This window comes from Phodopus roborovskii, unplaced genomic scaffold (assembly GCF_943737965.1).
Source record: "Phodopus roborovskii unplaced genomic scaffold, PHOROB, whole genome shotgun sequence".
NCBI classification, from domain to species: domain Eukaryota; kingdom Metazoa; phylum Chordata; class Mammalia; order Rodentia; family Cricetidae; genus Phodopus; species Phodopus roborovskii.
Genome location: NW_026126447.1, coordinates 6,289,874 through 6,316,655, shown reverse-complemented (window position 1 = coordinate 6,316,655; position 26,782 = coordinate 6,289,874). Strand labels below are relative to the sequence as shown.

The 26,782-nt window shown below is 41.6% G+C and overlaps 1 protein-coding gene across 3 annotated transcripts in view; it reads left to right on the top strand.

Annotated features, from left to right (window-relative positions):
* Cdk5rap2 (CDK5 regulatory subunit associated protein 2) overlaps window positions 1–26,782 on the top strand; it is a 179,723-nt gene that overhangs the window by 42,024 nt on the left and 110,917 nt on the right. For all 3 annotated transcript variants that reach the window (XM_051188037.1, XM_051188036.1, XM_051188035.1), the window contains exons 7-12: window positions 119–273; window positions 6,100–6,262; window positions 7,269–7,322; window positions 8,168–8,287; window positions 9,073–9,165; window positions 16,760–16,978. In XM_051188037.1, coding sequence (XP_051043994.1) covers window positions 119–273; window positions 6,100–6,262; window positions 7,269–7,322; window positions 8,168–8,287; window positions 9,073–9,165; window positions 16,760–16,978 — 804 coding nt within the window. The remainder of the gene's footprint in view (window positions 1–118; window positions 274–6,099; window positions 6,263–7,268; window positions 7,323–8,167; window positions 8,288–9,072; window positions 9,166–16,759; window positions 16,979–26,782) is intronic.

Below are 26,782 nucleotides of genomic sequence, written 5' to 3'. Positions count from 1 at the left end.
GGGAGGGGAAATGTGCCGGAGAAAAAGTCATAAATATTTATATTTTAATCCAATTTCCTTTCAAAATGTTCCCAATTGTATTGAAAAATTGCATCAAATGCATTTAATTTAACCGTAGGATGTGAAAGCCGCCCAAGCAGAACTGGAGAAGGCCTATGCAGGGACAGAAACAGAGAAGGCTCTTCGCCTCAGCTTGGAAAGCAAACTCTCAGCGATGAAGATGATGCAGGAGGGGGACCTGGAGATGACTCTGGCTCTGGAAGAGAAGGACAGGTATGGCCCTACCCCCGGGAAACTGTAACATCTCATCGTCTGGTGTGGGAGAGGGTCTTTCCCTTCCCTCACTTCTATTGTTCCTCCCTCGAATGGAATGGGTTACTGGAGTGTATTCCAGCACAGCAAGATAGAAAAGTGGGGATGGGAGTAGGGCCGAAAAAAGGAATGAGATAGTAGTGGGCGAAAGACAGTTCATGCTGTAGAGGGACATTTTGATTCTGAGTCTAGTGTTTAGCTTTGTTGCTTCCTGGTAGTCAAAGGGAAAACCAATCCTGTGAACATGAGATTCACATTACCCATGAGCCAAAACAAGCCATGGATTCGTGAGAAGTCCACTTTTGTTTGACTCTATCAGAGGGAAATTTCTCATGTGGTTCTTTCCACAGGGAGCAGTGATGTCCCCACAATAACTACTAGTGAATTTTGTGTAATCCATTTTCCATCATGTTTTTTAATGCTGGCTAGAGGCCCAAATTAAGCAGTGTTATAGGCAAAGAAGAACATTCAAATACAGAGTTCTTCAATGCATAGTGAATAAAATGTGTGCTGTTGGTTCAGAGAAATGGATGGGCAGTGGGGCTATTAGGCCAACTTTAGTGACCACTGTGAATTGCAGCCAAACTTTAGACAAAAACATGTTAAGAAGTTGAAATTTACTCCTGACAATTTGATTCTCTTATTTGTTGGTCTCTAAGTGGGAGGTAGAGTTAAAATAGTAGAGACACACTGCTAACATGGGTGGCTGTTGATCCCCACCTATTTGGAATTGAATGAGATAGTTCCAGAGTGAACGGTCTCCTCCAGATGATTCTGCCTGTGGTTTCCTTTCCCGATCACTTGGTACCCTGTGGAATAGTGTGCCCCAGAACATTATTTAGTTAATAGCCCAGGTTGGGACAAATTCACTGTGTGTCAGAGGCTGGCCTTGAACTCCTGATGTTCCCTACCACTTCCTCTCAAAGTGCAGAGTTTATGGGAGCCTAGCTGTTTAGGTTCTTGTGGCCAAGTGCCTTTTGCCTTTACTTCTGACTCAATGCCATTGCCATCTTTTAATATTTAGGTCTGCCACTTTGTTTTCATTTTGGGTTTGGGAAATCAGCTGAGCAAACCTTCAGGAATTCTCTGTGAGAGAGGACTGAATCAGTGCTGAGGAAGCCTGTGGTTATGGTCATATGTCAGTACCCCAGTACCCTCTCACTTCAGGTATTCAGAGGACTGTATTTGTTGTGTATACTATAACCTCTTAGGTTCTTTTTTTTTTTTTTTTTTTTTTTTTTTTTCAGTTTTCTTTTGGCTGTTTAGAGGTGTTTTTAAATTTTAATTTTGGAGTATGAGTGTGTAAGTGAGTGAGTGAGCTTGCACATGTGTGCATGGAGGTCAGAAACTGACACTCTTTAGTTTTGATCTGTGAAATTGAAGTGTTATGACTTGGACCTTGGTAAAGTAAATGAGTTATCAGTCTCATAAATCTCTTTGCAATTCAGTGCATTTCTTGACTTTGTTGCCAAGAAGAGGAGGGGTTCCTTTTGCTGGCTTCTTCTCCCCAGGTACCATCCATGAACAGTTAAGAGCTACCACATTAAGAAATTCTACATAAGTCATTGTTGTATCCCATGATCTTTCTCCCTGTTGATTGACAGTGAAGTCCTTCAAAGGCATATAGGCTTGTCTTTCTTAGAGAACTATAGACCTTAGAAGCTAAATTGGGGGAAAGGATCCCAAGGAATAGATTAGACTGAGAGGCCATAGGGAATAAAAAAGAGAATTCTGGTACCTGGGACTGGGAAGAAAGGACACATTCTGAAAGGGTTTGTAAGAAATTATGGGACAGACTCTTGTGGGAGGTCCTGACATATTTAGCAGTTACTTCATTGGTTCTACTGGATGATTTATTCACCAGATATTTCTTGTTTATTTTCTGTTCCACGTAGCAGTGACTAAAGTAGTAAGGGAGACTTCCATTGTCAGAACCAACACTTACCAGTTGGCTAGCTGGAACGGGTGGAAGGCGGGAGCAGAAGGATTAGGACCAGATGGGGTCAACACTGTATTACCATTAATACTTACAAATTCAGTGTAAAGGGTCCCAGACAAGCTTCTTCATGTTAAGTAGGTGTTCCCTTAATGGAGGTGCTTATGGATGTCTGAAACCTGACTGTATCCAGCCTTTCACTTACTATGTACCTCCACCTGCCAGTACTCACATGTCCGTGTTAAAGTTTAATTGATAAATTAGAGTAAGAGATTAGAGAAACAGAGTTGTGGCAGTAGGCAGTAGTCTGCAGTAAAAGTATGTGGACATTGTCTTTTTTGTAAAAAAAAAAAAAAAAAAAAAAAATGACCTGGGCTCATGTGTGAAGTGATATGTGATGACATGAAGTAGGATAAATGACATAGGCAGGCATGATGCTGTGTGAGGATTACTTAATTATAAGCATCATGAAACAGCATCTGACAGTTGTGACTACTAATTGATTAATAGGGAGGTAGTATCTACAGTGTGGATATGCTGGACAGGTCACTGGGCCTAGTGGAAGAATTGGGACTTACCTGAAGGGCATGAAAGAGTCCATTGAAGAGTTCAGGGGGAATAACTTGGGGAAACTACATGATTAGATTTAAATTTATTGGAGTTCTTTGTTTGCCTTGGAGATGGTCACTGGGCTCTCATGCTGATGTAGACATTCAGATAGATGATAACAACCAAGACTGAAAGTCTGGAATGCGATGGGGGTAAATAGGTGGTGATAGAAAGTGAAGTGGACACAGTGGGCTTAAAGGGCTTTGGTAGCAAAGGGAAAATACTGAAGTGATATCCCCTCTTTGGGTTTCAAGAACGAGTGGCTGAAGGGTGGTGGTCCAATTTACTCAGATTGGAGGAAGATGAGCAACAAGGAGCTGTTTTGAGATAGGAATGGGAGGGTGATGCTTCCAGTTAGGACAGGAGTTGTGGGATCTGTGAGTATCTATGAGGGGAGTGTGGATGAGGAGGGGTGGGGGGGGGAGGGGAGGTGTGTGGGAGGGGAAGTGGCTTTCTAGATTAAGGCTGGAATTGGAAGAAATGAAGATTCATGCCTAAAGAAATGACTTGGTTATGCACTTGGAACCACAGAGACAAATGTGGTTCTGCTTATGTAGAATGGACACAATAAACATTTTGATAGAGATGAATTTAGGGCTCTGTGCTTGGGCATGAGAGTCTTCTAGGGGGAATCCTCGAAGTTGCCTATGATGAGCATGGGCATCTGCAAAGTAACAGAGTATGTATACTTTGTGTACAAAGCCTGCACATGTAGACCATCAGGGTGTGCTGCTTAAGTTTGGATTCTTGCTTGTTTGAGGAGAGAACATTTGGGAGATTGTGTAGACTGGTCCAGGTGGTGACTTCTCTCCATGAATATGGATGGTCAGGTTGGAGTCTTGAAGGCTGTATTTTCCTGGCATTTGCACAGGCTTTTCTGGCTAGACAGGTATAGAAGCTTGGCTTGTCAGGTATGCAAATGTGTTAGTTTGAGAGATTGAGAGATAAAGATATCCCAGTTAAACTCCCAGAGATCAGCAACCAGTTGTCATCCCAATTTTTCCCTAAGGATATGAACATTTGGTAAATTTCTAGGGATTAAATTTCATTGAGCCCATATTTAAGTCAAGGTCGGGTTAGCCCAGCACAGCAGCAGGGGTCATCAGTTATATCCGGGTGGCATGGATCTGGATCAGCCACACAGAGGAATCTGCTGTTAGGCATGGCAAGCTATTAAATCTTGGGGTGTAAATGGATGTTTCCTACCCTGAATGCTCAGTCCCAAATAACCAACTTAGAGGCTGAATATGAAGTATAAATGTCCGGCTGGTACCTCTGGCTTATTACTAGCTAACTCTTACACTTAACCCATATTTCTATTTATGCTTTGCCACATGGCTCATGGCTTGTTACCTCATTTTTTTTTTTTTTTTTTTTTTTTTTTTTTTTTTAACATCTTCTGCTTGCTTGTCAGCTGACTGGCTTCTCTGACTCCACCCTTCCTCCTCCCCTTATTCTCTCTGTGGCAGGCTAACTCACCCATCTCTCCTTGCCCTGCAGTTGGCCAATACTGTTTTTAAAATTAACAATGAGCTTAATCCAGTCTGGCCCTTTCTTGCATGGGTACTCCCAGGGTCTTCCTGGGCTCCCACCACCTTCATTCTGGGTTTTGAGCTATTCTGCATCTGAAGGTGATCATGTTGGGGACCTCTACAGGTTGGTCATAATAGCCAATACATAGGTTTTCTTCAAACTAAATAGTATTTTTAAAAGTGTGAGTTGCTGCATTGGAAACATTGAATTCCACAGAAAAGTGAATTCTCTCTGCTTGAGCCCAAAGATGTAACACTTGCGGGTGTCTTATTGGCTAAAGACTGCTGCTCCATATGATGGGCTGACCCTTCTGTGACCTGCAGGTGTCCTGGTTTTGGCCCCCACCTTTTATTTTAAATCTACATTTGGTGAGTTTTAGCACTCCATTTGCTTATTGATTATATCAGAGCTGAACCCCTAGAGGGCAGCATTGCTCCTCCCTCCGGGTTTCTGTGCTATCATGTAGGTCTCATTTGTGCTCTGATGCCAGTGCATACTGCTAGGTGTTTCTGCTGCCCATGTCTCCCTCCTCGACTTTGACAAGGAAGCCAGGTGCTTCATGAGGGTAGCTCTGCCAGACCTCTAGGCCTCTCCTTGTATAAAACTAGGTTGCTTTCTAGGCTTAGCTACAAAAGGCTCTTTGGAAAGTCCTCCAATGAAATAATTGTTTAATATTTAAAAGGTAGTATGTATGGGGCTGGTTTGGAGACATGGCTTAGTGGATAAAATGCTTGCTATTCGAGTATGAGGACCTGAGTTCTGATTTCCAGCATTCATGTAAAAGCTGGGTGTGATAATATGCATCGCAGTGTGGCAAGGCAGAGAGACAAATGGATCCCTGTTGGTTGCTGGTCAGTCAGCCCAGCTACGCCAAAATAAGGTGGAAACACAATTGAGGAAAACATTTGGACATCAAGCTCCAAGTAGAATGACTTAGCTTGGTCACAGAACAGTTGACTTTGGTTCTGAAGAGGGAAATGTTCACATCTAGAAGGAGTTATGATTGTAAGTGGCAAAGCTTCTCTCAGATTCAAGAGATGGAAGGTATAGATGAAGGAACTTTGGTGTTTATCAGGCAGGATAGGAAGGGGTTTGGACATAAGGTATTGACAGCACATGCAAAGGCATAGAGGGGCACAGAATAGCTTTGGAGTGAGCTCCCTGTGAGCTGCTGAGGACTGATCAGGATCAAGATTAAGCTGGGGTTGTTACAACTTAAGAGCAAGGTGCCAGGATACCTTATCCCGAAGTCTCGCTGTTAGCTTGAGACGTGGTGTGTTTTAAGCATTGTCTGCAAGCTGTGGAAAGATAGCCCTGCTTTTAAATCCACACCCACCCAGACAGCTTTCGATTGGTTATTTGCTTAGGCTTCATGAACAGATTTCTTTTGGAGAAGGGATTTCTTACTCAAAACTTAGCAATCTGTTGCTATTGGTGAGGGCTGCTGAAGGTCTCTGAGCAGGTGCATGGCTTGACCAGACCCGGTGTAGCTTAGAGCTAAATCCCTGGGCAGGCTAGAGACAAGAGGACTCATTAATGTCACATAAATTCTGGCCCTTGCTCTCTGACCTGCAGAGTGTGATTCTGTTTACGCGTATTCATTGGACACAGCTACTTTGAAGATGTCTGGCCCCGCTTCCTACCTCCTCCTGCTCCACTGAGCTAAGAGAGCAGCTCAGAATTAATATTTAAATTTTGTTCTCTTTTAGACTGATTGAGGAGTTGAAGCTGTCTTTGAAGAGCAAAGAAGCTTTAATTCAGTGCCTTAAAGAGGAGAAATCTCAGATGGCATCTCCTGACGAGAATGTGTCATCTGGAGAACTCCGAGGACTTTCTGCCACTCCGATGGAAGAAAAGGAGAGAGACGCTGAGGTGAGGCGACAGGGCACAGCAGGAGGGGGAGCATATCAGACTGTTCCATGTGAAGTGGGGCGCGCTTTAGTCTGCATGGTTTGCACAGTAACTTCCACATCCCAGTTCTCTGTCAGCTGAGCAATCTGCAGGAGCAGCCTTTGTTAGGGCCTGCCTTTGTTCATGAGTCTCATACTTCTGCATCTGTATTTTACTATGTGTTAATTTGCTGTCACCTTGGGGCTTCCTTTTCATCCTTAGGGTTTTCTTAGTGTAAAATTGTGGTACATTGTTCATGTCCATTTTTCCTTTGTTGTTAGAGGCAGGCTTGTAGGCCATATTTGGTGTGAAACACCAGAGGCTGTGGGGAAAGGGGACTAACTGGTTCTGGGTCTGGCAGTGTTCAGCATACTACCTTGTTCTGGCCTCCCAACCTTTTGGCCAAGTAGAGGTTGTGATCCCCTGGCTGAGTTTAGGAGCAGCCTCAGAATAGTTGTATTTTTCTAGGCTTTAAGAAGTGGGTTGTCAATAGTTGGGCTCAAATCTCCTGGACTCTGCTTCAATCTTGTGACCTCCAGGGCAGACTATGTTGACCTTCCATTCTCCTTAGGTGAAGAATGTGTGCTAAGTGGTCTGTTCACATCAGGGTATGTTCTGGAAGCTCAAGAAAGTTCACAGTTTCTTTATGAAGCATGCTCCCTGTCCTTGTGACAGTAGCAGATTCTTTAGCCTTATCAGTTTGTTTTCATGGGGTTGTTTGCCACTGCCCCTCCTAGGCTTTGTTCTCTGTTAGGCCCTTTTTCTCCCGAAGCACCTGCTTACTCTGTGGGACTGATAATCAAACTGAGCTGCTATCTTCACACTTGTCCTCACTCAAACCAAGTCAGGCTATAAAGAAGGGCATACTTGTGTTAATGAGGTCTGCAGCAGTGGCTGGAGTAAGGAAATGAGGTGCTCGTTCAGATGGCTGTGGGAAAGCCTTTGCATGGTCCTCCTCTTTCTGCTCACATACAAATGTCTTTCCTAGGCTGCACAAAGGGAGTGGCAGAAGAAGAGAAGTCACTTTGAAGAGAAGATCCAGGTATGTTGATTCATTTTAAGACTGTATGGAAGACTTATCTTCTTGCTCATCATTTTATTCTGAGTGCAACAGATAATTCTTTGTGACAGCAGGTGCTGTTTATCTAAGGCTGCTGAGTGCTAGTTACAAATAAAACACAGTAAAGGGAGTTCCTCAGTCCTTGCCATAACTCCGATGTAGACATTCCCATGTTGTATATGTGGTTGCTGAGGCTCAGAGAGGTGAAGTCACTTGCTCATGATCATATAGCTGGGAGGGGGGAATTTGCCTATTTGATTCAGTCACCTGGGCTCCAAGGGCCCTTAGTCACAACAGCTGGAATTTGTACAGTGCCTGCCAGCTTAGAAAGTACTTTCACATCTATTATCTCATCTGATCCTCACAACAGCCCAGAAGGGAGGCAGCAGTGATTATCTTAAGATGTGAACTCAGACTATAAATGTAAGGCTCAGTCCCCATCAAACCAAACTCTCTGCTAGATTTTGTAGCATTAAGGAATGAAATTAATGATCTGTTATTCCCTCCAAATAACCTAGTGCAATTTCGAAGACTGGGATGTGACTGTATTCAGATTTTAGGAGGCACTGGAGTCCTTCCCATAGGAATAGCTGTCAACTTCTCAGGCGATCAGATCCCTTTCCCTTCACCCAGCCCTGTTGCTGTGAGCAGTAACACAGTAACTGGGAGCTGATGCCACGTCGTTCGGCTCGACTAGGAAACATTAATCACAGGTTGACAGGAATAAGATAGAATAACTGCATTTGAGTGTGCTCTTAAAGATATATTTACAGTGCATTTTGGTTGGAACACATCAACTTCGTGAATCTTTTTCTAATCTAATTTAGGCTCTTCAGGAGGACCTGAGAGAGAAGGAAAGAGAAATTGCTACAGAGAAGAAAAATAGCTTAAAGAGGGATAAAGCCATTCAGGGCCTAACCATGGCATTAAAATCAAAGGAAAAAGAGGTATGTCTGAGGAGTGAAGTGGGATTTTTCTTTATTAGTTTCTGTGGCTTGCCTGTCCTCTCCTGAAGTTTTAGCTTTAGACAGAAAGTTTTAAGTGCTAGGATAATACAGAAAGTGGTTCCTCTAGTCAGTTGGACTTGTCAGTAACTAAATATGAATAAAACATTTACTTTTAAGGTTTCTAGAAAGCCACATTGAAAGAGGTGCAAAGATGTAAGTTAATTTTAATATTGTCTGAACATAATAATTTCAACATGTAATCAGACGTGAGACAAGCAATGGTGAGCTTCTTGCCTCAGCACCAAGTGTTGTGAAATATTAATTTAAGATGTGTTACATTTGTTTATGCTGTCGAATATTTGTTTAATGATGCAAAGGTGTGTTACATTTGTTTGATTAAACAAAACTAACCTAGGGTCAGGAGGTTGAGTCAGCAACTAGCTGACAGCAAGTGGCAGGGAGGAGCCATGTGGAGCATGTTCCAAGTACCCAAGGACCTCTCACTAGCATACACTTCTTAGAGGCTCACATCCTAACATTGCCAAATGGAGGAGCAAGTTTCTGATACATTGACACTTGGAAGACATACTCTGAATTTATGTAGACCATGGCAAAAGGTGTGGGGATTGAGTTTCAGAGAGGGTAAGCTGCCCAGTTAACAAATGGCAAAACCAGAAATCCCACTGAGAGCTTGTATTAAGTACTATAGTTCAGGGGAAAGTATGTGGGCTGTGAAGGAAGGAGATGCCAGCTATGTGTGTGGTTGCCATTTGTTGTTTTCCTAGGTTGAAGAACTTAACTCTGAAATCAAAGAGCTCACTGCTGCCTTCACCAAAGCCAGAGAGGCTCCCTTAAAAACACAGGCCACAAAATTCCAGGTAAGAGTTTTCATTAGTATAAGTGGCTGTTCCAGGTTCTCATTCTAAGAGAGGCCTGGACTTTGCAACTGAAGAGAAACTAGGAGATTTTAATAAGGGGTACCATCTGTGGTGGTAGGATTAGTTTAGTCTAATTAATGGTTGGTTCATCCTTTACCAGTTTTTGGAGCTTCTCTGTCCACTCAATGTGGTGTGGTGCTGGTGATGATGATGATACCCACTCTTGTTATGAGTAGGTTTTCCCTGCTGGTCTCGTCCCACAGCCGCGCCAGCCCCAAATAACACACGGAGACGCTGTATTTGAGATAATTCTGTTGGCCTGCTACTAGCATTTCTTATTGGCTAACTCTGTCTTAAATATTAAATAATTTCTATTAACCTAAATATTTCCATGTGGTCTCATCTTACCAGAGAGAGAGCCTGGCATTCTACTCTCTCCATCCTCCTTGTTGAATCTCCTCCTTACTCTTCCTCTCTCCTCCTTGTCTCCTAGTCCCACCTATCTTGCGTTCCTATTGGCCAACAGTGCTTTATTCATTAACCAATACGAGAAACATATTTACAGAATGACGTATACCATCACACTGTCATAGTTAGAAATGCTGACCTTACCTTTAGACAGCATACCTCATTTAATTTTCAGAGTTCTTGATGAAAATGGTTATCAATCTGTTAGATTCCTCCTTGTATCCTAGTTTCTCTGGTGGTGTGAATTATAGGCTGGTGATCCTTTGCTCTATGTCTAAAATCCATATATGAGTGAGTACATACCATGTTCCTCTTTTTATGACTGGGTTACTTCATTCAGGATGGCTTCTTCAAGTTCTATCCATTTGCCTGCAAATTTCAAGATTTCATTTTTTTTTTTTTTTTTTTTTTTTTTTCCACAGAGTAGTATACCATTGTGTAAAAGTGCCACATCTTCTTTATCTGTTCTTCAGTTGAGGGGCATCTAAGTTACTTCCAGGTTCTTGCTATTACAAATATAGTTGAATAGATGTCTTTGTTGCATGGATGTGGATCATTTGGGTATATGTGTAAGAGGGGGATTGCTGGGTCCTGTTTTCCCATTTTCCTGAGGAACTGCCATACTAATCTCCAAAATGGCTGTACAAGTTTGCACTCCCATCAGAAGTGGAGGAGTGTTCTTCTTTCCCTACATCCTTTCTAGTATAAGTTGTCATTGGTGTTTCTAATTTTAACCATTCCAGCAGGATTAAGATGGTATCTTAGAGTTGTTTTGATTTGGAGGAGCTAATGGGACCCCAGACTGATAACTGGGAATCCAGCATTGAACCTACTCAGACCCCCTGAACATGGGTCTTAGTTAGAAGGCCTGGGCAGTCTAAGGGACCTCTAACAGTGGAACCAGGATGTATCCCTGGTGCACAAAAGAACTTTGAGAGCACATTCCCCATGGATGGTTACTCCCTTAACCTAAAGGCAGGAGAGAGGGCCTAGTCCCTTCTCCAAATGACTTGACAGATTTTGTTGACCCCTCCTGGAAGGCATAACCCTTCCTGTGCAGTAGGGGTGGGGTGGGAAGGTGGTCAGTGGGCATGGGAGGGTGGGAGAGAGGGAGTGAGAGGGAACTGGGCTCGATATGTAAAATAAGAAAAATAAATATAAAAAAACAAAATAATAACAACAAAAAAGAAAATGATTATCAAACCCTTGTATTTGTGCGAGTTTTGAGGCTTATTAAGGGTGTGCAGTTTATTGTCACACAGCTAACAGATGGTAGATTCAGGATTTAAATTTAGCAGTTATAACTAATAGCAGCCATTTGTTGAATATGTACTTTGTACCTAGCCCTGGTACATGCTGTCCATAGATTTTCTCCTTTATCTGTGTAACAGTTGAAGTAGACACTGTTTATGTTTTTGTTTCATTGGTAAGGAACTCCAGGGTTAGAAATGAGACCTGCTTATGGTTACCACTCTGGTGAGTGACAGGTGACAGAGCCAGAATTTGACCCCAGGGTTCCTGGCACTCCATAGCTTGGTGTCCTTTGCTTCTTCTTCTGGCTTCCTCCTCCTTCCTGCTCCTTTCTGAATTTGTAGTATAGACTTAGATGCCTTTGATGTCTTTGTGCCTACAATATTGAGTTTCAAGGATGCCTCCCACCCATATTCATGACAGCCCCTCTCTTTTTCAAATTTTGGTTTTATGTTTTTAATTATTTCAGAACAATTTATATAAGCCTATTGCTTGATGTGGAATCAATGAGGTTCCATTATCAGGTGAAGTCCATACTTGCTTATGCTCTCCTCTCACCCATGCAGCATGGGTGTTTCTTGTGGTAGGGTGGAAGTTCAAGCTGATTTAGAACTTTCCAACATTCATACCTCCTGCCTTATCTGTTGCAGAGCTTTGGCTCACAATGAGAATAATTGTTGTAATTTAGTTTAAATCATGGGTGCTAGCAGCATAGACAGATCCCTGATTTTGGGGTCTCAGACTTGCTTCTTCTACTGTTTTGACAGTAGATGATGAAATTGAGCTGTACTTACATTTTACACCATTTCCTCCTTGCTTAGAAAATAGTAAGCTTTAAAGGCCAAATTCTTTGGAAAACCATCATCAATATTTTCTGTTGCTTAAAGAAAAAAATAAAAAGAAAGAAAGAAAGAAAGAATGAATGAAATGCTATCAGTTGATAGCCAGAGTCCTTATGAGCCCTAGTATAGTTTACTTTTCTTTGTTTTATTGGGGCTTGCAGGAAAGAAAGAAACCTTGTAAACTGGACCTTCACTCAGACATACTACATACATTTATTAATTTAAGGTCCTTTTTCCTGGTCAAAATGCAATACAAATGGAGTGAAGTATTGCAGTAGCAGCATGGGCTGGGTCCTTGTCTGCAGTCTAGAGGGATCAGGTGTGTTGTACATCAGCTTGATAGGTCCTTGATGCTTCATCCAAATAGGTATGCTTTCGACCTTTTAAGAGTATGTGGAGGCAGGACTAGCATGGCAGTTTGTTTCCAAAGTGTTTTTGTTGCCTAACTCCGATTGTGCTGCATGTTTATACCAGTGCTTCAGTTGAGGTGTATGTAGTTTCAATGTTGTACAAACTTTTAAGTGTGTTTATTTCATGAAAAAGGACATATTGGGTTTTGGTGTGATTTCAACTAATTTTAGCCTGAGTTGAAAAGCCATTGTGGGAGCTGGAGAGATAGCTCAGTGGTTATGAATATCTGCAGCTCTTCCAGAGGACGTGGGTTCTGTTCTCAGCACCCAGATAGGACAGCTTACAACTCTCTGTAACTCCAGCTCTCAGGAGATTTGAAACCCTCTTCTGGTCTCTGTGGATAACTTGACCCATGTGACCCCTCCCAGACATACACAATACACATAATTAAAAACAAAATTCATCTTAGGAAAAAGACAAAGGTCAGGGTTGATTTGACATCAGACTTGACAGTGAAGCAGCAGCAGGTGATATTTAAATTCTTGTGATATTTAAATTCTTAGAGTGTCTGCCAAGGTACAGATGCACAGACTCAACTTCAGATCACAGGTGTGACTGTGTACAGGTTACAGTGTGGGTTGGCTGGTGCTCCTCATGCCCATTCAAAGTTATTTCTGGATAGGAAGTGGCATTCTCCTCCAGGTGTAAAAGTAAAAACACTTACTGAGGGATACTTAAAGTTGTAGAAAGAATGTTAATAGAAATTACCTGTAGTTGGACTTTTTTCGTTGGGACCGTTGGCTTCCCATTATTGACACTGGCTTATTATGAAAGCTCGACTGATAGCTTAGGCTTGTTTCTAACTAGCTCTTATATCTTAAATTAACCCATTTCTATTAAATTTACTTTCTGCCTGTAGCTTTGTTACCTCATCTCCTTTGTGCCCATCCTGCTTGCTCTACATCCTTGGTGTCTCTGCCTCCTTCTTCCCAGGGTCTTCTCTGCACGGAAATTCAGCCTATCGGCCATTTAGCTTTTATTAAACCAAACAGAGTGAATACAAAAAGATTATTCTACAATAGTTATCAGGAAAGTCACATCTAAATATGTTCTCTGTTGGTAGTGTTACACACATATGCGAGCGCAGGTGCGAGCGTGCACACATACGCAAACACATACCACTTCAAAAAGTTAAAGGAAATCTTATGTGTATGTGCACATATGTATGTGGTTATTCATGGAGGACAGAAATCAACACTCTCTGTCTCTCTCCATCTTATTTTTTTGAAGCATGCTCTCTCGTTGAACTTGGAGCTTATCTTTTGGCTAGACTGGTCATAAACCCTAGGGATCTTCTGCCTCTACTGTCTTACTACTGGGCTTACAGATGGGCAAAGCTGTTTCTGGCTTTTATGTGGGTGCTGGGATTGATCTCTGGTCCTTGTGCCTGCAGGGAAAGCACTTTACTAATAATGGAAACACCTCTCCAGCCTCTTTCTCTATTTTTTAAAAAAGAGATTGGGGTTCCTATATGTTACCTAGTGTCTTAGGGTAAGTATTGCTGTGAAGAGACATCATGATCCTGGCAACTCTTATAAAGGAAAATATTTAATTGGGGCTGGGTTATAAGTTCAGAGGTTTAATCTCTTATTATCATGTCAGAAAGCATGGTGGCGTGCAGGCAGAAATGGTCCTAGGCAAGGGGCTAAGCGTTCTATATTGAGATTGGCAGACAGCAGGAAGAAAAGGCCTTATTGGGCCTGGGTTGACTATCTGAGACCTAACACCTGCCCCCAGTGAAAAACTTCCTCCAGCAAGGCCACACCTATTTCAACAAGGCTGTACCTCCTAGTAGTGCCATTATCTATGAGCCTATGGGTATCATCTTTATTCAAACTGCCACATCCAGACTGGTCCCAAACTCCTAGGCTCAAGTGATCTTTCTGTCTTGAACCCTGGAGTATCTGGAACTATAGATGTACTGGGCCATTATATATTTCTTGTTCTATAATTCTTTCTTTAACATTCTTGCCATGGTAGCATAGTGAAGATCTACCCAGACTTTAATTTTCATATTGAAATAATTGTCAACTCACATATATGTTTCAGCATCTCTTTATTCTATCTTCCAAGGAAACATCTCTCAAGACCACATAGTTAAAACTGGTCCAGAGCATTTGAATTCTTTTGTAGTGAGCAAGAATAATTTGCCTAATTTTACATTTGGCCTTTAGTTTCTGGCCATATAATTGGACCAAATATTTGCCACTTGGGCATCATTGAGGAAAAGGTAAAGAGCCCTCTAGGGAAGTTTTTCAAGGGGCCATTTAAGGGCAATTTAACATGGAAAGTGTTTTTAAGAAATAAGTTGAATGTGTGCATTTGAGTTCTTTGAGGTTGGATATTTAAGGAGGCTTTGCCATCATTATTCATGCAATAATCCTACAGAACTTCCACCACTTGTTAAGTGTGAACAATAACTATGTTTAACAATCCAATAACTGATGCCCATCTCTAGCTTCCTCTTCAAATTTAGTCTTCTTGTTTTTATTCTTGCCAGTTTATTGGTGTTAATTAGAGTCTTTACTGGTGAGGGCATGTGGTGCTGTGCCAGAGAAGAACACAGGCTGGGAATCATTTGAATTCCAGATTTAATTATGGCCAGTCTGATGATAGACTAGTCACTTAGCAGCCCTAAGCTTCATTTACTTATGGGCATGGTTTAACTCCTTGTTGATGAACATTTTGCAGTCATTGTTGGCCTTTGCTTTTTGATTTTATTTAAGCACCACCATCCACATTAATACCAATTTGGTTTCATAGTCCAGGCTTCTGCCTTTTTTTTAATTTAATTTCAAAAGAAACAAAACCAGAAGATTCCAAAAAATTAGAACAGATGGTGTTCATTCTCACTTTATGTTCCTGTGTTCTGAACTTCACTTAGAACATGGGGCCAGATGCCCGGCTATAGGGAGCCTGGAAGGGCACAGCTCCTAAGACCCTAGGTTAACTGTGGGTTGACCACCTGAATAACTAAGAGTTGACTAGTGACAGGCAGAGATAGATGGATTTCCTGAATCTGGGGCTTTAACTTCATTCAGAATTGTGACTTTGACAACACAAGTATCATTATTTTTGGATTTTTAATCTTGAGCCTTGGTCCAATTGGAAGGAAACCCTTACTAAAAAGTTTACTTTTGGCCTATGTGATGGTACATGCCTTTTACCCACTTGGGGTACAGCACTTGGGAGGCACAGACAGATGGATCTGTTTTAATTAGAGGCTAGTCTGGTCTACATATCTTGTTCCAGGCCAGCTAGAGTTAGATGGTGAGATCCACTTTCAAAGAGAAAAGAACCAATTTATTTTCTTCCTATTGAAAATATTACATAGATGTCACCAAACCAAGTTTTTAAGGAAACAAAAAGAATTAAAAGTGTGTAATCTGAGCACGACTCAAACCATGTCACAACTACATAAACTTTCTTCTGTGCTGTAGACTTTTATTTTTAAGTAATGTATATGTTTGGCTTCTGTTTTCACTTAACACTAGCTTAGGTGTATCCCTATGTTTTGATATATGCCATACTTTCTGCATTTTTGGCTGATGCACATTAAGTTGCTTGTTACCAATTACTGTTGGAATTCTGTGATAAGTAACTAATATGGGCTCCCCTCTTGATTCTTCTCAGAGTAGATCTCAGGAAGAAATCACTTGTTTATATCTGCAAAGACATATGGTCAGTCTATAACGTCAGTCCATAGAGGGCAGTGTTAATTTGCATTCCCCTACATATTTCCAGGCTTCTAGTTGCTTAGCTGGTTCAAAACAAGCTGAATATCACCAAATAATCTATTTAAACCATCTTACTTTGTAACTTAGAACTTACTTTACAGTTCATTCTTTTTATTTTTGTTGGTGGTTTAGAACATGTTGTTCATTTTTGTATATTATGCAAATATGTTCTCAGGTGAATTGTTAATGAAATAAAGATAGCCTTGACTCATTTAGCCCTTGAACTTGTATGATGTTAGAGTCTTTTCAGAGTAGACTTTGACTGTCATGCTAACCTATGACTCCTTTTTTTGCAGATATCTCTGGGTGTGAGCCATAGTAACAAAAGAGATCATTGCTGGTGCTAGGGCCCATGACTGCTTGTCATTTTGTCTTTGTTTTCTATTCTTATTGATTGGCTGATTGTGATATTGGGGTTTAAACCCAGGTCTTCACATATGCTAGGCAAGGGCTTTCCAACTGAACTACACTCCAAACCCCATTTTCTACCCCTTTAAAGTTACTGAATTAAATTGCTTTTTAAACCATTATAAAAGTAACATGCTCAGTTACCTTAAAACATTAGAAAATACAGAGAAACAGAAAAGTCAAATATATTCCCACTGCATTGAAGTCAGTTTTGTTAACATTTTGTCTTTTTTCTTCTTCTTTTTTTAACTGCACTGTGGGCTTTTGTCCCTTCCCAACAAAACTGCAACCTAAGCTTTGTCCTCTATCTTCCCAAGATGCAACTCCTTGGCCTTTGCATACTGAATGCTGCCTGTTAGGATTTTTGATTTTTTTTTTTTTAATTATTATTTTCTTCTTCTTCCTTACTGGGAAGGCAAAAACAGGAGGTCTTCTAGGTATGTCAAAGCCAACTCCCTTTGCCTTTCTCTCTTCCAGGGGTCTGAGGACTTCAATGCTGCCCTGGAGGAAAAGGAAGTCCTCCTGTCCAAGCTGCACTCAGAAAACCTCACACAGAGCACAGAGAACCACAGACTGCTCAGGAATGTTAAAAAGGTCACCCAGGAGTTGAGTGACCTGAAGAAGGAGAAGCTGAAACTAGAGAAGGACCTGGAGGAAGCCCACCAAGAGGGGAACAAACGAGCCCAAACCATCCATGTGAGTGCCTCCCGCCCTCCTGACATGATGGGTAGTGCGTCAGGCCTGGGTCCTGTGATGGTTTCTGCTCATAGGGAGGTGGATGCTATGTAGAAAACTGAAGAAAATCTGAGGGTTTTCCTTATCTCCTTAGTGGGAATGGCCCAGCTTGACACTCTTAGTCACCCCGTCTCACCATTTCTGACAAGTTGGCAATAGTTTGTGTCCTGCTCTTTCATTCATTGCTCACTCCTGTGGTATGCCGGGGGGGGGGGGGGTTGTGAATGTTCTTTAAAGAAATGGTTTTGGTGTCTGTGCATTTAGTCATTTGGTTGCTCCTCAGATGACTAAGCAGACCCTTATTTCGAAGCAGAGTATTTTTATCTTGTAACCTATGCTTCGACAATGCTCCTGTGTGTGAGTATTTATTCATGGGCTGTTTCTGACAGAGGTTTAATTACTGAGTCAAACCTACCACCAACATTTAAAGACTACTTTATAGATATCAAACTGTTCTCCAGACAAATTGTGCTGGCTCAGACCTGTTTTAAGACTGTGTTCTATTCAACGTTGGGTATTAGCATTTAATAATTCTTCCTAAATTTGTTACACTATTAAATTTCAATTGTATCTAAACTTAAGTACTAAGCATGCTTTAATGGAGTCCCTCCTGAGAGTCACGTCTACATGCACAGCCTTGGTGTATCAGGGAGGACTGAGTCTGAGCTCGAGTGGTCATGGATTCTGTGTTAAGAGTCACCTCCCCAGAGTCTGGAGTGGGCAGTTATCATAGGTAGAATTGGAGGAGAACCCAGAGGTACCACTGGCTCTTAGCAGGGTTGCCAGGATTCACAGTTGCCATAGTCGTGTCAACTCTGAGGTGTGGTGATATATTATTTATGATTTAATAAAGCCACTGGAGACCAAAATACAAAGCTAGCCACAGCCATAGATGGTGTATGCCTTTAATTCTAGGACTCAGGAGACAGAGGCAGAAGAATCTCTTGTTAGTTCAAGACCACACTGAGCTACACAAAATTGATCCAGTATAAAGGAGAAACAAGTCATACAAAAGTGACTTCAGCACTTAGGATCACACACCTTTAATCCCAGTGCTAAGGAAGTGGAGACAGTAGTGGAATGGCTGGGTGAGAGAGGAATATAAGGCAGGAGGAGACAGGAATTTAAGGGATTTCAGTCTGAGACTTGGTGGAGAGCAGTGCAGTCTGCATTGCACTTTGAGGATTGGTGAAGACAGGATCATCCATTTTAGGCTGAGATAGAGCTAAGAGCTAGTGCTGGCTGCTTTGCTTTTCTGATCTTCGGCATGAACTGCGTAACTGAGGAGTGAAGTGAAGTATAAATGTTTGCATGCTCTAATCTAATAAGTATTTCAACAAATATTGGAGGTTTAGAGAAGAAACCATCAGCTACACTTCCGCCACCTGAGTGAAGCAAACTGTTTTCTGGTCAGCGTTACTTTCAGCCTTGGTGTACCTGGCTTCTCTATCCAGTCACAGACTGCTCACTCACTGTTTTAGATCATTCACATTGCCTAGGCATCTTCCACATTGTGTAAGACACAGAATGGCTCCAGTGAATGGCACATGCTCTTACTGATAGCTTTCACATGAGAACTTAATAATTTCCTTCTTGGGTTTGAACATTTTAGCTATTTAAATGATGCACAGTTAACATCTTTGAGCATGTGGACATTTTCTCATGAAACTCCTAGGATAAACTTTGAGGAGTGAGGGTATTAGATCACACAGTGCAAACATTTTATGTTGTTTAATTGTGCTTGCAGGTTGTCATGAGTCCAGAGGGGTATCCCATTGTGTGCTGCAATAGGCCAGCTTGTTGTAGTCTGATAGAAGACCTGTTTCCTATATTTTGGATGCTGATGAAATGCCTGGTGTGATTTCTGAAGCCTTTGCTTTCCTGTTGATTGCAGAAAAGGAGGACCCATAATATACTGCCCCTGCTGTCTTCCTATCAGTCCAGTCAGATGATGTTCTGAGGTTCCCAGCTTGTGTCATACTGTTTCCGTTGGCAGGAGAGGGTACCTCTCTCTCTCTCTCTCTCTCTCTCTCTCTCTCTCTCTCTCTCTCTCTCTCTCTCTGTGTGTGTGTGTGTGTGTGTACACATGTGTGCCATCATTGGCAGCCTCCTTAAGAATCACATGTTTATGGGGAGGGTGAACAGGTGCTCAAAGAAAACAGTGTTGTTGTAAGGCTCTGGGAAGAACAAGACAACAGCTGTATTCCTTGCTTAACTTGACTGAACTGGCTTGGAACACACAGCTTCCTGGCATCTCATTGTAACTGCTTTTGTGCCTTGTTCTGTACATGTTCCTGACACGGTGGTCTGGGCAGTTTCATTATTTCATATTTCACCCCATTGCCATCTCTGCTTAACTCTTGGTTATAGTCTAGGGGTCTAGCTGTGTTCCTCTCAAGAGGGTGTTTTACACTGGATCATGGAGGTACAGTCTGGGGAAACATGCTGAGGTAGTTATTTTGCTTCATGGTGCTAGGATAAAAACACAGGTGGAAACATAGCCATGCATATCTTATCAGCTTGTTGCTGTTAAGTAGGTTCTTTATTTATTCAGAATGCCTCCCACTCGACAGCTGCTGCTGGCATTGCTTTGTATTGATAGAGACAAAAACCCTAGACCTCTCAGTGGCTTCTATTTCTGCCCTCAAAAAGAAGAGAAATCTACTCATAATCCGGCATCATTGAGTACCTTGTATAAGCCCTGTCTACTAGACATGGACATATTTCCAGAGCAGAGGTAGAAACATCCCACCACAGGAATACAGAGGAAGGGAGTGGCTTGCAGATTGTAGAAGGAAAATGTATCATCTAGTTTATGTGGTGAGAATAGGCAAGCTCTGTGCCAACTGAGCCTCATCCCTAACCTCATGGTATTTGCATTTTTGAGTCTGGCTTACTTTGCTTAACATAACGCTTTTTTCTTTCACCCATTTCCTTGAAAATATCAGTTTCATTTTCCTTTAAAGTTATATAGAATTCCACTGTGTTTATGTATTAGTTCCCTTCTTTTGCTGTGATAAAATACCAGGATAAAAATCATCTTAGATAAGAAAGGGGTTTGTTTTGGCTTATGGTTTCAAAGGGGTAGAGTCCATTGTTGCAGGAAAGGCATGACAGCTGTTAAGGAAACCATGGTGACAGGAGCAGGAAACTGGCTGATCACACTTTCTATCCATACACAGGGTGCAAAGAGAACAGGAAGTAGAGCAAGATTATAAAACCTCCAGCCTATGCTTCCTGATGCTCCTCTAGCAAGGCTTCCCTTTTAAAGGTTGTGTAACTGCCACAAAAGTACCACTAAATAGTGCCTACAGCTGGGGGCCAAGTGCTAAAATATGTGGACATTTCTTAGTCAAACCTCCACAGAATATGTGCCAGGTTTTCTTTATCAGTTTATTTGTGGACTTCCAGGCTGGTTTTGTTCCTTGGGTGTTGTGAACAATACAGCAATAAACATGGATTTTTAAGCATCTTTGTGGTATACTGACTTTGAATCCTTTGGGTATGTACTAAGAAGGGTATAGCTGGGTCATATGGTTATTCTGTTTTCAGATTTTTTTTGAGGATTCTTCATACTGATGTTCATAGTGGCTATACATGTTTTCATCATCATAGCAGAGAATAAGGGTATTTCTTTCCTTATATCCCTGTGTGCATTTGTTGTTTTATATATGTATGTATATTTGATGATAGCCATTATGACTCGGCTGTCATGAGTTCTCGGAGCATTTCCCTGATGGCTAAGAACAGTGAACACTTTTTCATGTATTTATTGACCATTATATTTCTTCTTTTGAGAACTCCTTTATTGAGTAGATGCCTGGGTTTTGACGATTAATTTTGCAGTTCTTGGTGCCCTTGTTGTTATTCTAGAGCTGGTCTTGTACAGTCAATTCTCACCATGAGGGCACTCAAATCCAGTGGTAGATCTAAGTTTTGCTATGTTCTGTGGGCAGGAAAAGCATATAAACAGTATTTAAAAATATTTCAAGTTCAGTCCTTTTCTACATTCAGTTCAGTCTTCAAAACCTCTTTGGTAGTGGAAACTGTTATCAGGAGTGGTGGCAACAAGCAGTCATGATCCCTAGCTATAGAGTGTACCTGCAGCTTTTGAAGTAGCTGACCTTGTCATATGTGGCCACAGCCATAGAATGTTACTCTTACTTACAGATTAACCAAGCCTCATGATTTAGGTGGCATGGATCTGCCTAAGATACTGTGTTGTAATGCTGGCAAAGTGGCCATAGGTAGGAATATATTGCATTTGGCAGAAAGGAAGAATTTTATATTCCCCACTTTCTACAGATCAGAATAATGTGTTCTCAATAAAACAATTCTGCAGTGTTCTGAGTATTTGAAGCTTTAAAAAGTAATTTGTTCTTCTGTGTTTCTCAAACACATGTGGTAGTTTATGTAAAGTTATGCAATTAAATGAGCTCGAGACTAAAGGTAAAGGTATTGGGCTTTCAAAGGAAAAGATGGCAAGGACTTTGGAACCATAGCAAATATGGTAAGCTTGTGGTGTCCTTTGTGGGACTGAAGACAAGGACTTAAGGTTTGGCTGGCAGTTCCTAGGAGCAAGAGCAAAAAGGGAATTCAAGTACATGGTCTCTTGTGTTGGGGAGATGAACATTTTAAGATAAAAGTTTCAGCTGCCACTGGGGCCCAAGGGAAAAATTGTGTCTGGTAGGTGTTTTTTTTTTTTTTTTTTTTTTTTTTTAAGAGAACTGAACTGAACGGTTACAGAGTCTTGAACAATAGTCCATTCATTGAAAGCAGGTCTGCTCCAGCAAGATCGATGCTGTTCAAGCTTGTAAGTATTGAGGTTTTCAGTTCCTGGGACTGGGTCTAGCTGTTTCTCCTTGTTCTGTTCCCTTGGACAAGCACTTGAAAATCAGTTGGAAATACTGCAACCTTGTTTTTAGAAAAGCCCTAACTTAAAGTCCACATAGAAGTCCACATAGAGTGACATTCGCTGAATTTTAATAGCAAGCCAACTTAGCCCTCTCTCAGATGTGGTCGAACCGTCCTTTGCCCATGCCAGGAGCATTCATTTCCTGGCTTATTGTGTATGGGGAGACAATGCCTTTGCTGGGAGCAGTTTGGATCAGAGACCAGTGGACTCGCTGTGCTTGACTGTGCAAGCACATGAGAACTTGGCCCATGAGGGTCAGCTGTCATGTTGGTTTTAATCGCCTTGATTGCAGACTGTGTGCCAGTTGACTTAGCACATGCTATAATTTGTAGTTTTGTTTATTCCTCACACATTTATTGAGGGCTTGCAATGTGCAGGCACTGTTGTTAGGCTTTGGTGAATACCAGCTCTAATTTTACTGTGGGGATCTTACAATGAGAGAGGCCAAAAATTGAGGGTGGCAGTTTCTCTGTATCCTGTTATATGCCACGTTGCCACCAGAGGGCCTGTATCCCTTGAAGCAAATTCAGAATACATTTATAAGGGAGCAGGAACAAGTATTCCCAGGTCAACACCCTGACTGAGGCAGTTAAAGTGAACTCTGTAGGCCTTGACAGGGAGGTGACTTAGACCCTCATGTCCTTCTCTCTCTGACTTAGATGCCCTGTTTGGCCCTAAGACTTAAGATTTTCCTTATACAGTGTGTATGTGTGTGTGTGTGTGTGAGAGAGAGACAGAGACAGATAGAGAGGTGAAGCATGTAAGAGAGTTTACTTCAAATTTGATGTCTCTGACTCAGGCTTTCAATTTTACTCTTAACAGGTGAGTGTTTTTTTTTTTTTTTTTTTTTTTTTTTTTTTTAATGTATAGCAGCCTGTGTTGGACTGTGGTTGAGCTGGAGTCCCTAGACTGTCTAACAGTGCTTGCATCTGTCACGGGACCTGTCATCTGCTGCCCTGACAAGTGTGTGCTTCAGTACCTGGGCACTCAGCTCTGTGGGATGCATTTGCTGGCTACAGGCCAAAACTCTAATTAAAGTTGTTACTATCATCAAGCTGTCCCAATCCTGTGTGCTATATGAAGTATAGATTTAAATTTGGGGTAGTTCAGCTGAACCCGTCTACATTTCATGATACTTATTGATGGACTACCACCTATGAAACTGGGATGGCATTTAGTACATCTTGAGAGCCTCTGTCAATACATGGTATCAGACAACAGAGTCTCATGCTGATAAGTTAGGCTTAGTACCATAGGTCTGACAAGGGGTGTTTTAACAAGCTCAGAACAGAATCTCCCTTTACTTTTTTTTTTTTTAATTATATGTGAAATGTTTTGAATTGATGTCCTTGTAGTTGAAATGAACAACATAGGACATTGTGTCCTTGCAGATCCCAGTTTCTGGGCTGGTGGCATGGCTCAGAGAGTGAAAGAGCTTTCGGTACGTGCCATCCTCAGTTCTACCCCCAGAACCAACATAAAAGTGGAAGGAGAGGAATGACTCTCAGAGTTCTCCTCTGACTTCTACGTAACCTGCTGCAGCACCTGGATCAACTCTCTCTCTCTCTCTCTCTCTCTCTCTCTCTCTCTCTCTCTCTCACACACACACACACACACACACACACACACACACACCATAATAATAAAATAAAGTTTAAAATCCTGATTTTTTCTTTTTTTTTGGTAAGACAATAATGGAGTCACATGACTGAGTTCCACCCCCTTGTCGCCTGTTATGTATGAACCATGGTGTCCATTTCTCTCCTGCAGGATTCCTGTGGATAGGATATAGCAACTTCCTTGATGTCTGGTGTATCATGGTGGTCATTAAGTAGAGAAATGGAGTAGTTTTAGCACACGTCTTTGCAGCAGTACACACCAGCACTGGGTTGGAGCTGAGTTTCCTTAGGGATGTCTAACCTTTAAGCTACATACCTTTTTTGAATGAATTTTCACCTTTCTAAAATGATGTGGATGATGTGGATCCATGGTATTTTAGCAGTAGAGAAACGAGTAATGAAATGTAATATGTGAGAGTGACAGACCACTGTCCACTGGAGACCCCTGGACCGTGCTAAGTGTGGTTTATGCCTTCTTCCCAGTCAACCAAGCTGCACATTGGAATCTTGATCAACAGCAACCTTTGCACCAAGGAGCATGTTTGTTCTTTCCTTTGCAGCTGACTGGCCCCTTGGAGACCTTTTTTTTTTTTTTTTAAAGACTTTTTGTTGTTGTTATTTTTTATTTTATGTTTATGGGCATTTTGCTTACATGCTTGCTGCCTACAGAGGCCAGAAAAGGGCATTGAATTCCCTTGAGCTGGAGTTACAGTTACAAATTGCTCTTTGGGTGCCTAGTTATGAACCTGGGTCATCTGGAAGAGCAGACACTTTTAAGTGCTAAGCCATCTCTTTGGCCCCTATTATTATTTTTAAATTATGCATATGTATGTATCCCATGCTTGTGGGTATCCGTGCAGTTTAGAAGAGGGTGTTGGATCTCCTGGAATTGAACTTACAGGTGGCTGGCAGACACCTGATGTCAGTGGTAGAAGCTGAACTCAGGTCCTCTGAGTTCTTAGCCACTGAGCCATGTCCGTAGCCTTCCTTCCATCTGTCTTTTATTGTTAACATTCTAAGTCTGTTGTTCAAATGAACTCTTACAGAAAGAAGACACGGAAATGCAGCTCCTCAAAGTGTTGTGGGATAGGAAGCCTGGCACCGCAGCTCACTCCTCCCTTGACTGCCTCCATAAGACTCAGGGAGGCTCCGTGGTGTCCAGCTTCCAAGCACATCTCATGCTGATTCTGGAAAAGTCCTTGTGTTACTGAATACCTATCCCTCATTAAGATTTTGAAGAAATTGCCTTTGTGTATTTAAAAGTAACCACCGAGCACTTTGACAAGCTTGCTCACAGCAAAACCTGATAAGGTTGAAATTTGATGGATGAGAACCTTCTCATTCTCCATCCTGCAATAGATAAAACAGACTCTCTGGATGGAGAAGTATGAGGGCCTGGCTTTTCATTTCTAATGGGATGTTAAGATTTGAAGGATATTTTAGTTTTCAAATAATCCACGTTTTAAAACCAACCCACCTGTTCTGAGAGTGTCCTGATATGCAAAGGCAGCTCTCGGCTCAGTGTTGGTCCAGAGTGTACCTACAAATCTCAATGGAAAATTACCTATTAGTGCAGAAATTCAGAGTGCCAGAAGACAGCATCCTGCAAATCTTGGATGCAGTATTCACTGGGGAGCAAGGTGGAACTGTTGTAGGATTGAGGTTTCCAAACTTTTACTCAATCCTGTGCTCATAGCAGATAAAGCAGCTGCACTCTGGAGGCACTGAAGAATCCTTACAATGGTGGCTTTTTGTATTAAAAGCAAATACAAATTTCTTGGCTCTTTCTCACACCTGCTGAGTCTGTTTTAGGGGATGTGCAGGAACATATAGTTACATGATACCTCTAGTCAGCCAGGTTGAGTGTTCTTAACCCTAAAGTTTCTTGGGCTAAGTCTGAAAAACCAGTGCTGCAAATCAGGTCTACATTCCCTGGGTTTGGAAAGGCAGGAAAATCAGGAGTTCAGGGTCAGCCTTAGCTTCATAGTGAGTATGAGGTTAGCGTAAGATCCATGAGAACCTGTTTCAGCAAACCAAAATAACTCAGTGTTGTGGAAAAAAAAAATCAATAGACTGGCTTTCATTAATATTGCTTGCTTCACTTATTAGCACATATTCATTGTACATTCATGGGATTCACCAAGATATTTCCAGATATGCATATATAATGTGTGGACCCTACCTATGCACCCTTCTATCAGGCTCTCTCTAGCCCCCCCCCACTTCCCTTCCTGTTTCTGAGGACTCCCTATTTGTTTTCATGTTACTTTTTGTTTGTTTCTGTGCATGGAGTGAATGTACAATGACTTGTCTTTTTCTGTGTGGCTTGTTTTCCATGATGTGATGTCCTACAATTCCATAACAAGCTTGTATTCTTTATGATAGAATAGTACTCCTATATACCCTATTTTTTAATGCACTCATCTGGTGATGGGCACATAGGCTGATTTCCATACCTTAGCTGTTGTGAGAAGTGACCTAATAAACCTAGTCTAGCACATGTAGGAAGCACAGCTTATAATAAGCACTAGAGAAACCAGGATTCTCAATCAAATAGACCTTCAATGGAAGGAAATAAATGATGCCTAATCATCTGGAAAGCCAGAGTGAAAAGTGGTCAATCAACCTGGTGATTTTTTGCTATTCTATTAGGGGCCAGGTTCTACCTGTATCTTCCAATATCATGAGTTCTGTCTCAGTGAATAGAACACATCCCTATGAAAGAGGCTCTGTGTACTCCACCAATAGAATCTATCCATATGTTTATCACTGATCCTTCCTCTAGGCCAGTGGTTCTCAACCTTCCTAATGCTTTGACACTTTAATACAATTCCTTATATTGTGGTGACCTCCAAACAAAATAATTTTCTTGCTTCTTTATGACTATAGTTTTGCTACTATTATGAATCATTATGTAAATGTCTAATATGCCAGTCCCCCTGAATGGGGTTGGGTTGTGACCCACAGGTTGAGAACTGCTTGTTGCTGTAGGCCCTAGCCCTGAGCTCTGTTTATCAGCCAATAGAACTCATTCTTATTGTAAAGATCACAGTTGCTTTGCTACTTTGCAAGGGAATTTCAGTGTAGCCAGCCCTGAAGTTTTGTTTTCTTGGATCTTTCCCTGCTCACAGTGGAATTGGGGGGTGGGGAGGAGTGCTGTACCAGTGGACAGACAGACACATGGACACAACCAGACATCTCTTTGTTTTGTATGCTGACTTCATTTCTCTA